The 14,563-nt window shown below is 44.7% G+C and overlaps 1 protein-coding gene across 2 annotated transcripts in view; it reads left to right on the top strand.

The window, feature by feature from the left end:
• Positions 1 to 14,563, top strand: part of SMC4 (structural maintenance of chromosomes 4) — a 37,032-nt gene that overhangs the window by 3,269 nt on the left and 19,200 nt on the right. Inside the window, exons 3-6 of one of the 2 annotated variants that reach the window (XM_064720997.1) lie at positions 144 to 319; positions 830 to 1,021; positions 2,748 to 2,924; positions 12,075 to 12,239. In XM_064720997.1, the coding sequence (XP_064577067.1) occupies positions 144 to 319; positions 830 to 1,021; positions 2,748 to 2,924; positions 12,075 to 12,239 (710 nt within the window). Of the gene's footprint in view, positions 1 to 140; positions 320 to 829; positions 1,022 to 2,747; positions 2,925 to 12,074; positions 12,240 to 14,563 lie in introns of both variants that reach the window. The other variant, XM_064720995.1, reaches the window with a different exon arrangement.

Raw genomic sequence — 14,563 nt, 5'->3', positions numbered from 1 at the left:
CAAAATGTAGCTTGGTTCAGACAGAAATGATGTTTGCTTTTTTTGGTTCAACATTTTAAAAGGTGTCAAATCACTGAGAGCTTACAAATTTTTTTTGTTGTTTTTTTTTTTATCTTTCTGTTTGTTTGGATGGGTTTTAGCAGGCTCAGATGAGGTGGTGGATAATCGAAGTTTAGAAGAGATTTTGGGTAGCATCCCTCCTCCCCCACCTCCAGCAATGACCAGTGAACCTGGTGCTCCTCGCCTCATGATCACTCACATTGTAAACCACAACTTCAAATCCTATGCGGGGGAGAAAATTCTGGGACCTTTTCACAAGGTATCTTTCTTTTTCCTTAAGTAGTTTGCAACTGAAGGTAAGACTTCACTGGGTGGTATTAATTCCTTCCTGCTTTTTCTTCATCTAAGCTGACCTCAAAATAACTGCAAAAATATTTAAGGCTTCGAAATATTTTGATAGTAATATTCTAAATTAAGTAGAGAAAACAGTTAAGTGCAACTTTGCAACGCTGTGCAATTTTCATTTGTCAGCACAGCTTCGAAAAACTCTCTTTTCTCTTGATTTCGTTTGCTGCAGAACTTTGAGCAAGAGAATATTTTTTTTTATGCCCACAAGAGACTTAAACGTGGCTGAGCATGAAACTTTGCTTGTGAAGGCTGCAAAGTGCAGGGCTTGGGTTGGGAAAGCTGAGCTGAGCTTTGGGGTTTTTATTCCCTTTTCCCTTGGCAGGCAGAGCTCAGCTCTCACGGGGAGCAGTTGTGTTTTTTGTGTTTTTGGGTGGGCAGCTCTGCTTTCCCTCTCTGATCACCTTCCCCTCCCTCCTTGCAGCGTTTCTCGTGTATTGTCGGCCCCAACGGCAGCGGCAAATCCAACGTCATCGATTCCCTGCTCTTTGTGTTCGGTTACCGAGCCCAAAAAATCCGCTCCAAAAAGCTCTCGGTGCTGATCCACAACTCGGATGGGCACCAGGACATCCCCAGCTGCTCCGTGCAGGTTCACTTCCAAAAAATCATTGACAAGGTAGGTGTGAGCTCAGCTTTGTGCCCTTCAGGAGCTGCAAAATTTGGAATATTTGCTTATTTTCCTTGGAGCTGGGGAAAACTTGCAGAGCATGATTAGTTTACCTTGGGGATATAAACCATCAGTGTTAATTAATTTTCAAAATCCTCTGTTGAGCAGTGCAGCTCTTAAAATCTTTAAGGATTCTTAAAGATTCTTTCTTAAAGATTCTTTCTTAAGGATTCTTTAATTTGCTGCAGGACTAATATGGGGTGGATTTCTGTTTGAAAACAATTTAGCACTTTTTAATCATCATTTTAAGAAGAACTCGTTTTAAATTGTAATCTTGTTTACCTCAAGTAAATAAATTTAATTTCTGCAATAAAAAGAATTCATGGAAATGTATAAGTCTTTATTTGTACATATTAGATATTCTTAAATCTACAACACAAATATCTGCAGATAAATATAAGACATAAAACCTATTTATATTTGTACATATTAGATATTCTTAAATCTACAACACAAATATATGCAGATAAATATAAGACATAAACATTTAATTGTAAATTAATATTCTAAATTAAAACAAATATATGAGTAAATTATAAGACTAACTATTTAATTTGTACATATTAGGTATTCTTAAATCTACAACACAAATATATGCAGATAAATATAAGACATAAAACCTATTTATATTTGTACATATTAGATATTCTTAAATCTACAACACAAATCTATGCATTAAGAAATAAAACCTATTTAAGAAACTTTTCAAACCAATTAGAAATTATTTTAAGTTATCTAAATTTAGAAAAAATAAATAATGAATCTGAAACTTATTTACACTCTATGTACTGCAAGCATGCCTGTAATTTTGTAACAGATTTTTCAGCAAAAATTCTGGAGCCCACATTTTACCACTACAATTTTTTGAAGCTGATATTTTGTTTGAACAAAAAGAAAGTGTTGGCAAATTAAACAAATATTTCTTTTGCTTGCTGCTTTGTGAATTGATAAAAACTTTAGCATTTTTTTGTTGATTTATTGCAATTGTTGTACAAAAAAAAATTTCTCCTAATTTACATTTCTTTTTTGTGCACACATTCAAACTTTTTAATTTAGGTTCAACCAAAAAAGGGGGAAGTGTACATTGAAATTCCAAAAATGGTGTAAATAAAGTGGAGCATTTACAGCCTTTTTTAGGAACTGTTTGAAAAAACACTTCTTTTTTTTTTCTTTTTCAGTTTATAATAACCAGATTAAAAAACTCATCTATTTAAATTTTTAAAAAAAAAATTTTTGACTTTGTGTGGACATCCAGAAGCTGAATTTGATTTAAAACCAGAGAACAATTTGAGAGCTCTTGGGGGTTAATTTGGGTGAATTTGAACTTGTTGAAGGAGCTTTATTTTGGCTGCTGCTGTGGAGTCAATGGAAGCTCTTTGGGAGCTCTGCTGTCACTTCTGTCACATCTTTGGGGTTTGGTTTTTGCTGTGGTGGAGGAGCTGGCAGTGCCCAGGGCAAGGGCACCACACAAACACAATCCTGGGCCCTTCCTGTCCTTCCTCAAAGGAGCTTTTTGTTGTTTTTCTCTCTTTTTTTAACATGCAATTTTAAGCTCCCACTTCTACAATTCAGATAAAAACATCTCATGATGAAACTTATCTGGTTAATTGTGAAATAGGAGGTCAATTCCCATCGACAGTAATTGTTTCTGTGGCTTTGTGTTTCCTCCAAGCAGGAAGGAGATGATTATGAAGTCATTCCTGACAGCAAATTCTGTGTCTCTAGAACTGCCTATAGAGACAATTCCTCCACCTACAGCATCAATGGCAAGAAAAAGACCTTCAGGGATGTTGGCCTGCTTCTCAGGAGCCACGGCATCGACCTGGACCACAACAGGTTCTTGATTTTACAGGTTGGTGTGTGAGTAACCCCCATTTCCCATTCCATTTCCAGCTAAAACTCCAACCTGCAGGTTTGCAAAGCTGCCTTGAAGTGCTGTAGCAGCACATCATGGTTTGCATGCTCTGCTCAGGCTGCAGACCAGCATGTGCTGCTGCAGGAAGGGAAGGCTCAGAACTCTGGGATTTGTCCCTTTTTCCAGCAGGGAATTGTGGCTTTGCCTGCAGGATCGTGCTGGTCCCGCCTTAGCAGCACGTAAATATTGGAGTGTGTCCCACAGCCAACCCCAATATTGCTGTGCTGCTTCAGCGGGGCACGGCCCCAGCACCACCTGGGCTGAGAAATCTGCATTGTTTAATTGTTTGCTGCTCTCACAGACTGGGATTTACTGAGAACTGAGTGGGAAATGAATTGTGTCAAATAACTGCAAAAAACAGCCCTGAATTGTTTGTTTTTACACTTGTTCACCAGCTCCAGAAATAGTTTTAACCAGTATTTATAACCAATTACACTTCACAGCCCATACTGTAAAATTAATCACAATTTGTCAATATAATATCATTTATATTCATAACAATATAATATGATATATATTAATATATATATTCATTTATATTCATAATAATATAATATTCTATATATAAATATAATATCATTTATATTCATAATAATATACTATTATATATATTAATATATATTCATTTATATTCATAATAATATACTATTATATATATTAATATATATTCATTCATATCCATAATAATATACTATTATATATATATATTAATATATATTCATTTATATTCATAATAATATAATATTATATATATTAATATATATTCATTTATATTCATAATAATATACTATTATATATATATTAATATATATTCATTTATATTCATAATAATATCATATTATATATATTAATATATATTCATTTATATTCATAATAATATATTATATATATTAGTATATATTCATTTATATTCATAATAATATATTATATACATTAATATATATTCATTTATATTCATAATAATATAATAGTATATATTAATATATATTCATTTATATTCATAATAATATACTATTATATATATTAATATATATTCATTTATATTCATAATAATATACTATTATATATATGAATATATATTCATTTATATTCATAATAATATACTATTATATATATTAATATATATATTCATTTATATTCATAATAATATAATATTCTATATATATTATATTATATTCATTCATACCATATAATATGCTATTATATATATTAATATATATATTCATTTATATTCATAATAATATAATATTCTATATATTAATATATATTCATTTATATTTTCTGTAGTGCTGACAGCAAATGTTCTGTCACACACCCAAAGCAGCCCTGATAATCCTGCATTAATATTTCCCCCAAAATCCAGAGTACAAATGAAATATTTTAATTACACCCTATTGATATAGTCAAAAATCAGAGATTTAGAACTTATTTTAAATGATAAATACTTGGTTAAATTTAGCTTAATTAAATTATTTTTTTTAGCAGCAAAACTAAAATTAAAAGCCAAATAAAGCTGTTTCATCAAGAATCTTCAGATTCTTGCTTGCATCTGTTTGCTGTTTTAAAGTCAGGAAGGGAACAACTTTATTTTTTTTTTCCTAGTTTTTAAATAATGAGAATTTTACTATGTGCCAGCCAATTAAAATGTAAATTAAGCTACAAATATTTAAATATTCATTATATTAAATAACTATTTCTGTAATTACTAAGAAGTCCCAAGCCTAGAAATCTGTGATCAGTGGGAGCTTCCCAAGGTCTGAAATGTTTAATAGAGTTTATTTTAGGCTGGCTTCTGTCAAAGGAGCTTCCAGTTCCCCTCTAAAAAACCAAAATATTTCAAGAACTTGTAGCTGGGTGGTTGTGCTTGCTTCACTTCCTCCAGGCTTTCTGTTGCACAGCTACAGCCACAAAAAGAGAATATTTCTCCCATGCTAATTCATTATTTCCTCCAGCTCTTCATTCCTGGATTTTCTGCTTCAGGATGGGGTGAGAAAAACCTCCAGGAAAACAACTTGGAGTAAATACAGTAAATACATATTTTTTATTTTTTACATATTTAAATAATGTAAAATACATTAAATATTTAAAAAAATCTCCAAACAATCTGTTGTAACTTCCCAGAGCTGTGTTACAGCAGGAGGATAATGAGGAATATTTTGGAATATTTGCTCTCTCCATACATATTCCAAAATCCATGGGTGCAGAATTGCAATTCATGGGCAAAGCTTATGAGAGGAGATAAATAAATAAATCAATTGAAGATGCAGAAATTTAGGATTTATTTTTGCCATTCTTTATTGTACTCCTGCTTAAAAATGAGAGCATTGTGGTCAAGTGGGGAAAAAACCCCCAAAGCCAAAAAAGAGAAATTAAAAATTGAAATCAGTGGGAGCTGCAGACAGAGCAAAGGAGACACTTGTCTCATTTTGCTGCCTAAAGGCTTTTGGAAGAGAAAAATTCACTTTTGCTGCCTTGATAGCAAGGAATTGATGGCATAAAACAACCAGGAAATACAAATGTAGTGAAAAAATCAAAATTCCACAACAGCCAGGCTGCCTTTGCTGTGCCAGGCAGGTGGGACTGGAGCTTCAGGATGGGGTGAGAAAAACCTTCAGGAAAACAACTTGGAGTAAATACAATAAATACAAATTTTTTATTTGTTAATAGTTGTTTTACAATCTACAAATTGGAGTCAATACAATAAATACAAATTTTTTATTTGTTAATAGTTGTTTTACAATCTGAGTTTGCCAGAGTTTGCAGAAAGGGAGAAATGTGAAGTGCAGGATGAAGTTTGGGCCTGAGACCCCAAAGCTCAGTGAGAGAGCCCTGGGAGCAGGGGAGGGGAATATTTGGAACAGAATATTGACAGCTTCATTTATTTCATATTTTTTTCCCCAAAATGGAGTTTGTTTTCTTCTCCCACAAATGATTTTAATGAGGGCAGCATCCCTTTTTTCATAGAAAGTGGAATTTCAGGCTTTCCACCCTCCAAAGGGAAATAAAGCTCTGTGTGCAGCAATGGGTAAAGAACAAAGGAAATTCAGCATTTATTTCTCTTGGAAATCGCTGGAAATTCAGTTTTATAACAAATATTGCAGAGGTTTTCATGGGATTTTTCCTTTGAGCAAATCCTGTGGCACTTTGAGATGCTGAGGAGTTTTCACCACACCATAAAATTACAAAATAATGGATGTAATACTCAATTTAGAAAGCAAATATTACATATTGATAAGTTAAATTATTATTATTGTTAAATGTAAATTTCCAGGACAATTGGAATTCTGCTGGAACAGGTGTTGTTTCCATCAGAAAATGATGGAAATTGGGGTGTAATTTGAATTAAGATGAGTTGTTACATTTGAAATAAATAAATAGCAGATTTTAGCTTTGGTTGCTCTAATCCTCCACAAAAGGCAAGTCAAGGTGGTTTTATTCAATTTTAATTACCCATGCATTTATAGCACTATTTCATCCCAAATATCCCTAAATCTTGTGATAGTTGATAAATTCAATTTTGTGCTAATCACTACATGCAGATATTCATTCCATTTCATTTATGCCACACCATAAAATTGCAAAATAATGGATGTAATACTCAATTTAGAAAGCAAATATTACATATTGATAACTTAAATACTAGGTATTATTATTGTTAAATGTAAATTTCCAGGACAATTGGAATTCTGCTGGAACAGGTGTTGTTTCCATCAGAAAATGATGGAAATTGGGGTGTAATTTGAATTAAGGTGAGTTGTTACATTTGAAATAAATAAATAGCAGATTTTAGCTCTGGCTGCTCTAATCCTCCACAAAAGTGCAAGTCAAGGTGGTTTTATTCAATTTTAATTACCTGTGCATTAATAGCACTATTTCATCCCAAATATCCCTAAATCTTGTGATAGCTGAGAAATTCAATTATGTGCTAATCACTGCATGCAGATATTCATTCCATTTCATTTATGCCACACCATAAAATTACAAAATAATGGATGTAATACTCAATTTAGAAAGCAAATATTACATATTGATAAGTTAAATACTAAGGTATTATTATTGTTAAATGTAAATTTCCAGGACAATTGGAATTCTGCTGGAACAGGTGTTGTTTCCATCAGAAAATGATGGAAATTGGGGTGTAATTTGAATTAAGGTGAGTTGTTACATTTGAAATAAATAAATAGCAGATTTTAGCTCTGGCTGCTCTAATCCTCCACAAAAGTGCAAGTCAAGGTGGTTTTATTCAATTTTAATTACCTGTGCATTTATAGCACTATTTCATCCCAAATATCCCTAAATCTTGTGATAGCTGAGAATTTATGTGCTAATCACTGCATGCAGATATTCATTCCATTTCATTTATGCCACACCATAAAATTACAAAATAATGGATGTAATACTCAATTTAGAAAGCAAATATTACATATTGATAAGTTAAATTATTATTATTGTTAAATATAAATTTCCAGGACAATTGGAATTCTGCTGGAACAAGATTTTTGGTCTCAATAAGAAAACTTCCTTTTATAGGGGTTCAAAAAGCTTTAAAAGCTCTGCTGTTATTAAAATATGCTGCTGTTAGAGTGAAATTACTGAAATATTGTTCTGAATTTCAAAAAATTGTCTTGAAAATCCTGAATATTCCTAAAAATACCAAGTATCATAGTCATAGTTGTCATACATTAAATTTTCTGGTGCTTTCATGGGATTTTGAAACAAATTTATGGATTTTGCCCTGTCCTCAACCAGGGGAGGTTTTCCTGATCCACAGTGTTGCATTTTCCAGGAAATATTTTCTCTAAAGCCATTTCTTCTGGGCACAAATGGGATTTTCACTCTCTTTTCTCCATCTCTGATTAGTGGTGGAAATTTCACTTAAAAAAAAACAAAAACAACAAAACCTAAAGCAGCACAAGGGCACCACAGAATCCCCTAAACCCACCCAGATGCCCTGAGCTCCTGCCTGGGCACGGGGCATTCCCAGCCTATGGACACCAAGCTGTGCCAGGCTCCTGCCTGGGCATGGGGCATTCCCACCTATGGACTCCAAGCTGTGCCAGGCTCCTGCCTGGGCACGGGGCATTCCCACCTATGAACTCCAAGCTGTGCCAGGGCTCCTGCCTGGGCACGGGGCATTCCCAGCTGTGCCAGGCTCCTGCTGGGCACGGGGCATTGTCAGCCCATGAACTCCAAGCTGTGCCAGGCTCCTGCCTGGGCATGGGGCATTCCCAGCTGTGCCAGGCTCCTGCCTGGGCACGGGGCATTCCCAGCCTATGAACTCCAAGCTGTGCCAGGGCTCCTGCCTGGGCATGGGGCATTCCCAGCCTATGGATTCCAAGCTGTGCCAGGCTCCTGCCTGGGCACGGGGTATTCCCAGCTGTGCCAGGGCTCCTGCCTGGGCACGGGGCATTCCCACCTATGAACTCCAAGCTGTGCCAGGGCTCCTGCCTGGGCACGGGGCATTCCAAGCTGTGCCAGGGCTCCTGCCTGGCACGGGGCATTCCCAGCCCATGAATCCAAGCTGTGCCAGGGCTCCTGCCTGGGCACGGGGCATTCCCAGCCTATGGACTCCAGGCTGTGCCAGGGCTCCTGCCTGGGCATGGGGCATTCCCACCTATGAACTCCAAGCTGTGCCAGGCTCCTGCCTGGGCACGGGGCATCCCCAGCCCATGGACTCCAAGCTGTGCCAGGCTCCTGCCTGGGCACGGGGCATTCCCACCTATGAACTCCAAGCTGTGCCAGGCTCCTGCCTGGGCACGGGGCATTCCAAGCTGTGCCAGGGCTCCTGCCTGGGCATGGGGCATTCCAGTCCATTAATTCCAAGCTGTGCCAGGGCTCCCACCTGGGCACGGGCATCCCCAGCCATGAACTCCAAGCTGTGCCAGGCTCCTGCCTGGGCACGGGGCATTCCCAGCCTATGAACTCCAGGCTGTGCCAGGGCTCCTGCCTGGGCACAGGGCATTCCCAACCCATGGACTCCAAGCTGTGCCAGGCTCCTGCCTGGGCACGGGGCATTCCCAGCCCATGGACTCCAAGCTGTGCCAGGCTCCTGCCTGGGCACGGGGCATCCCCAGCCCATGAATTCAAGCTTGGCACTGAGCTGGAATGGGGTTTGTGATTCCATTCCCAGCCCTGGCACTGAGCTGGAATGGGGTTTGTGATTCCATTCCCAACTGGCACTGAGCTGGAATGGGGTTTGTGATTCCATTCCCAGCCTGGCACTGAGCTGGAATGGGGTTTGTGATTCCATTCCCAGCCCTGGCACTGAGTGTACAAGTGTAGAGCCTTCCCAAAGGGCTTGGGGGGTATGGAAATGTGGAATCCTGGCATGGCTTGGGTGGGAAGGGACCTTAAGTCCCACCCAGTGCCACCCCTGCCAGGCAGGGACACCTCCCACTGCCCCAGGTGCTCCCAGGCCTGTCCAGCCTGGCCTGGGCACTGCCAGGGATGCAGGGGCAGCCCCAGCTGTGCCAGGGACAATTCCCAATTCCCCATCCAGCCCTGCCCTCTGGCACTGGGAGCCGCTCCCTGTGTGTCCCCCCAGCTCTCCATCCTCCTGCAGCTCCTGCAGGCACCCTGCAGCTTCCCCAGCACAGACCCAAGGCTGGTTTTCCCCAGGAATTCCTTCCCTCCTGTGGGCATTTGGTGCCCTGTTGGCACTGCCCATGGCTGGGTGTTGCCATCTCTGAGCAGAGCCTGCGTGTCCCGAGTCCCTGAGCCACGGGAGAGCAGGAACTGCACAATTGCAGGGGTGCCAGCACAGCCGGGGCACAGCTGGGGTGCCAGCCCTGCCTGGGCACAGCCAGGGTGCCGGCACAGCCGGGGTGCCAGCCCTGCCTGGGCACAGCCAGGTGCCAGCCCTGCCTGGGCACAGCCGGGTGCCAGCCCTGCCTGGGCATCACTGGGGTGCCGGCACAGCCGGGGTGCCAGCTCTGCCTGGGCACAGCCCAGGTGCCAACACAGCCGGGGTGCCAGCCTTCCCTGGGCACAGCCGGGTGCCAGCCCTGCCAGGGCACAACTGGGGTGCCAGCCCTGCATGGGCACAGCCAGGGTGCCAGCCCTGCATGGGCACAGCCGGGGTGCCAGCCCTGCCTGGGCACAGCCAGGGTGCCAGCCCTGCCCGGGCACAGCCGGGGTGCCAGCCTTCCCTGGGCACAGCTGGAGTGGGGGTGCCAGCCCTGCCCGGGCACAGCCGGGGCGCCAGCCCTGCCCAAGCACAGCTGGGGTGCCAGCCCTGCCTGGGCACAGCCAGGGTGCCAGCACAGCTGGGCACAGCCGGGTGCCAACCCTGCCAGGGCACAACTGGGGTGCCAGCCCTGCCCAAGCACAGCTGCGGTGCCAGCCCTGCCTGGGCCTGGGCACAGCCGGGGTGCCAGCCCTGCCTGGGCACAGCCGGAGTACCAACCCTGCCCGGACACAGCTGGGTGCCAGCCCTGCCTGGGCCTGGGCACAACTGGGGTGCCAGCCCTGCTTGGGCACAGCTGGGGTGTCAGCCCTGCATGGGCACAGCCAGGGCACAGCCGGGGTGCCAGCCCTGCCCGGGCACAGCCGGGGTGCCAGCCCTGCCTGGGCACAGCCGGGTGCCAGCACAGCCAGGGCACAACCGGGTGCCAGCCCTGCTTGGGCACAGCCGGGGTGCCAGCACAACCGGGGCACAGCTGGGTGCCAGCCCTGCCTGGGCACAGCCAGGGTGCCAGCCCTGCATGGGCACAGCCAGGTGCCAGCCCTGCCCGGGCACAGCCGGGGGGTGCCAGGGGTGCCAGCCGTGCCCGGGCAGCTCCAGCTCCCTCCTGCTCCCCAAACATCGCCCTGCCCTGCCTTGCTTTCACTTTCACAACCTCGGGCAGCCCAGCATTCACAGAGGGCTTTAAATTCAAACACGGGACCCAGTAATGAGCACTGGTAATTAATTAGGAAACACATCCTAATTATAATAGGATAATAACAATTATATTAACAATAATAATCCATTGAGCTTTAGCAGTTGTGAAATCTGTTTGCTCTGTTCATCATCAAGGAGAGCAGGTACAACCTTTCCACTCTCCTTTATCAACTCAAGGAAACCTTTCATTTCTTTTCTGGAAAAATATTTTTCAGGTTTTTTTCTGGAAACCTTTTTGTTTCTTAAATCTGGGCTGAACTACACAGATTTATTTATATATTAGCATAATAATAAAAATATTAATACTTAATACTCTTATTATGTAATTAAGAATTTAGAAATATACTTGGTTATTGAGAAATAAGTATCTTTATAAATATATTTATTTCTCAATAAGAAAATAATTCAAGAACTCAAATTAGAGAGCTACAGAGAAACCCCACAACTGCACCATCATCCTTGTTAGAGGTGGTCAATTCTGTTTAGCCAAATAATAGAAATTTGATTCATTCCTTGTCCACAATTGCCATTTTTCCCTGTTTAATCCAAGGTGGGTTTGTGATTTCCAGCACAGAACAGAGGGCTGAGAGCCCAGTGCAGAAACTCAGCAGTGCCCAGCCCTGAGTTGAGTCTTTGCTGTGATTGCTGTGATTAAAATTCATCTGCTACATAAAGGGAAATTACACAAAGGAACCCTCGTACCTAAAGAATCCTTTTCTTTCTCCACCAAAGAAGCCTCAATTAAATTATTTCCAATTCCAGTTCATCCATCAGCCAGGATTTTATGGACTTTCTGTTTCTAAAGGGACCTTCAGGGACTTCAATCCTGATTAAACTCTCTTGCCAAGGGCCTGCTTTATTCTCTTTTTTAGGTTGAGGAAGCACATTTTGAATCTCTAGAGAATGAAGCAATGGTCAGACCTGAAGGGTGGCTCCACTTCACCTTGGGGAGGAAATTTCATTGAGAAATTTCATCTTTGTTTTCTCATATAAACGTGAAGGTTGGACCTGATCTTGGAGACCTTTTCCAGTGTTAATGATACTGTGATATTCCAGTTTGAATAATTTAAATTGCTGCCTTGTTTTATTCTTTTTTTATAACATCTCATACTCATTCCATAGATTTTTTTTCAGAATATTTTCCCCATCCAGACAAAAAAAAAAGAAAAAACAAAGCAAAGACCCACATAATTTTTTTTTCCCAGGGGGAGGTGGAGCAGATTGCGCTGATGAAGCCCAAGGCGCAGACGGAGCACGACGAGGGGATGCTGGAGTACCTGGAGGATCTGATCGGCTCGGCGCGGCTCAAGGCGCCCATCGACACCCTGTGCCGCCGGGTGGAGCTGCTCAACGAGCGCCGGGGGGAGAAGGTGAGGGGGGCTGGGCTGGGACTGACCCGGGGAGCGACCCCTGAGGGTGGGACTGACCCGGGGAGCGACCCCTGAGGGTGGGACCGACACAGGGAGCGACCCCTGAGTGTGGGACTGACCCGGGGAGCGACCCCTGAGGGTGGGACCGGCCCTGGGAGCAACCACTGAGTGTGGGACCGGCCCTGGGAGCAACCCCTGAGTGTGGGACCGGCCCTGGGAGCGACCCCTGAGTGTGGGACTGACCCGGGGAGCGACCCCTGAGGGTGGGACTGACCCGGGGAGCGACCCCTGAGTGTGGGGGCAGCCCCTGAGTGTGGGACCGGCCCTGGGAGCAACCCCTGAGTGTGGGACTGACCCGGGGAGCGACCCCTGAGTGTGGGACTGACCCTGAGTGTGGAACCGAGCCTGGGAGCGACTCCTGAGTGTGGGACCGGCCCTGGGAGGGGCTGGCGAGGGTGGGACCGGCCCTGGGAGCAACCCCTGAGTGTGGGACCGAGCCTGGGAGCGACCCCTGAGTGTGGGGGCAGCCCCTGAGTGTGGGACCGGCCCTGGGAGCAACCCCTGAGTGTGGGACCGAGCCTGGGAGCAACCCCTGAGTGTGGGACCGGCCCTGGGAGCAACCACTGAGTGTGGGACCGAGCCTGGGAGGGGCTGGTGAGGCTGGGACCGGCCCTGGGGGCAAGCCCTGAGTGTGGAACCGAGCCTGGGAGGGGCTGCTGGGTGGGACTGACCGGGAAGGAGCTGGTGAGGGTGGGGACCGACCTCTGAGCAACCACTGAGTGTGGGAACACCAGCTGGGAGCAACCCCTGAGTGTGGGACCGGCCCTGGGAGCGACCCCTGAGTGTGGGACCGACCCCTGAGTGTGGGACCGACCCCTGAGTGTGGGACCGGCCCTGGGAGCAACCCCTGAGTGTGGGACTGACCCTGAGTGTGGGACTGGCCCGGGGAGCAACCCCTGAGTGGGGGACCGGCCAGGAGGGCTGCTGGGGTGGGGACAACCTCGGAGCACCACTGAGTGTGGGACCGCCCTGGGAGCAACCAATGAGTGTGGAACCACTGAGCCTGGGAGCAACCACTGAGTGTGAAACCGAGCCTGGGAGGGGCTGGCAAGGGTGGGACCGACACAGGGAGCAACCCCTGAGTGTGAACCGGCTGGGAGCAACCCCTGAGTGTGGGACCGACCCTGGGAGCAACCACTGAGTGTGGGACCGGCCTGGAGGCTGCTGGGGTGGAGACCGACCTCGAAGCAACCCCTGTGTGTGGAACTGACCCTGGGAGCGACCACTGAGTGTGGGACTGAGCCTGGGAGCAACCCCTGAGTGTGGGACCGAGCCTGGGGGAGCCTGGAGAAAAGGAACACTCAGGGCTGCCCCCATCACTCTCTGCACCCCCTGAAAGGTGCCTGTGCTCAGCTGGGGCTGGGCTCTTTCTGCAGCAGCACTGACACACCCAGAGCACACAGCCTCGAGCTGCACCAAGGGAAATACAGGTTGGAGAGCAGGGAAAAGGTTTTACAGAAAGGGTGTAAAGTTCTGGAATGGCTGCCCAGGGAGGTGGCGCAGTCCCCATGCCTGGGGGTGTTTAACAAAGCCTGGATGTGGCACTGGGTGCCAGGGTTTGGGTGAGTGTTGGGGCTGGGTTGGACTGGATGATCCTGAAGGTCTCTTCCAGCCCGGTGATTCTGTGAACTCCTGGGGCATCCCAACCAAATCCCAGCATTTCCACACACAGCCCTGTGGGGAATTCAGGATACACAGAGTTACTGCTGATGCCTCAGGTTTAGCTTTTCTATGTTTCAGACTCTGTGCTGCTTTAGTGTGCAGTTCTGAGCTTCATAGTAGAAGTGTTAAAACACATTACTGCTCACAGAGCAGGGAGACAAAACAATTCCTGCTCCAGCTGGGCACCAAGGACAAATGACCCCAATCTCAGCCCAGGAGCACAAACCCCGTGGGCTGCAGAGAGAAAAACAAGCAGGGTGGGACTGCCTGGGCTAAAGCTGGGATGGGACAATGAACTGCAAGGTGCAAATGGAGCAGAACTGATCCCAGGGACAGAGCCCGGGAGCGCTCGTGCATTTTGGGGCCATTTTGGGTCATCTTGGGTGCAGCCCTGGCTGGGCTCTGGTGCTGCCCAAGGTGGATCCATGGAGGAGATGCTTTGGATAAATCCCTGCTTTATTCTGGGACTCAGCCTCTGCTCTAGCTCAGCCTGCACAAGGCATCAGTGCTGCCCCTAAAAATCCTGCTTTTCTAACATTTTATCAGTGTATTGACTGCTAAAAGGAAAAAAAGCTCTGAACAAAATCAATTTGTTTTCCTTG

The sequence above is a fragment of the Zonotrichia leucophrys genome, chromosome 9 (genome assembly GCF_028769735.1).
Source record: "Zonotrichia leucophrys gambelii isolate GWCS_2022_RI chromosome 9, RI_Zleu_2.0, whole genome shotgun sequence".
NCBI lineage: Eukaryota > Metazoa > Chordata > Aves > Passeriformes > Passerellidae > Zonotrichia > Zonotrichia leucophrys.
Note: the sequence above shows the minus strand (reverse complement) of the source record. Positions and strands in the feature narration are given on the sequence as shown.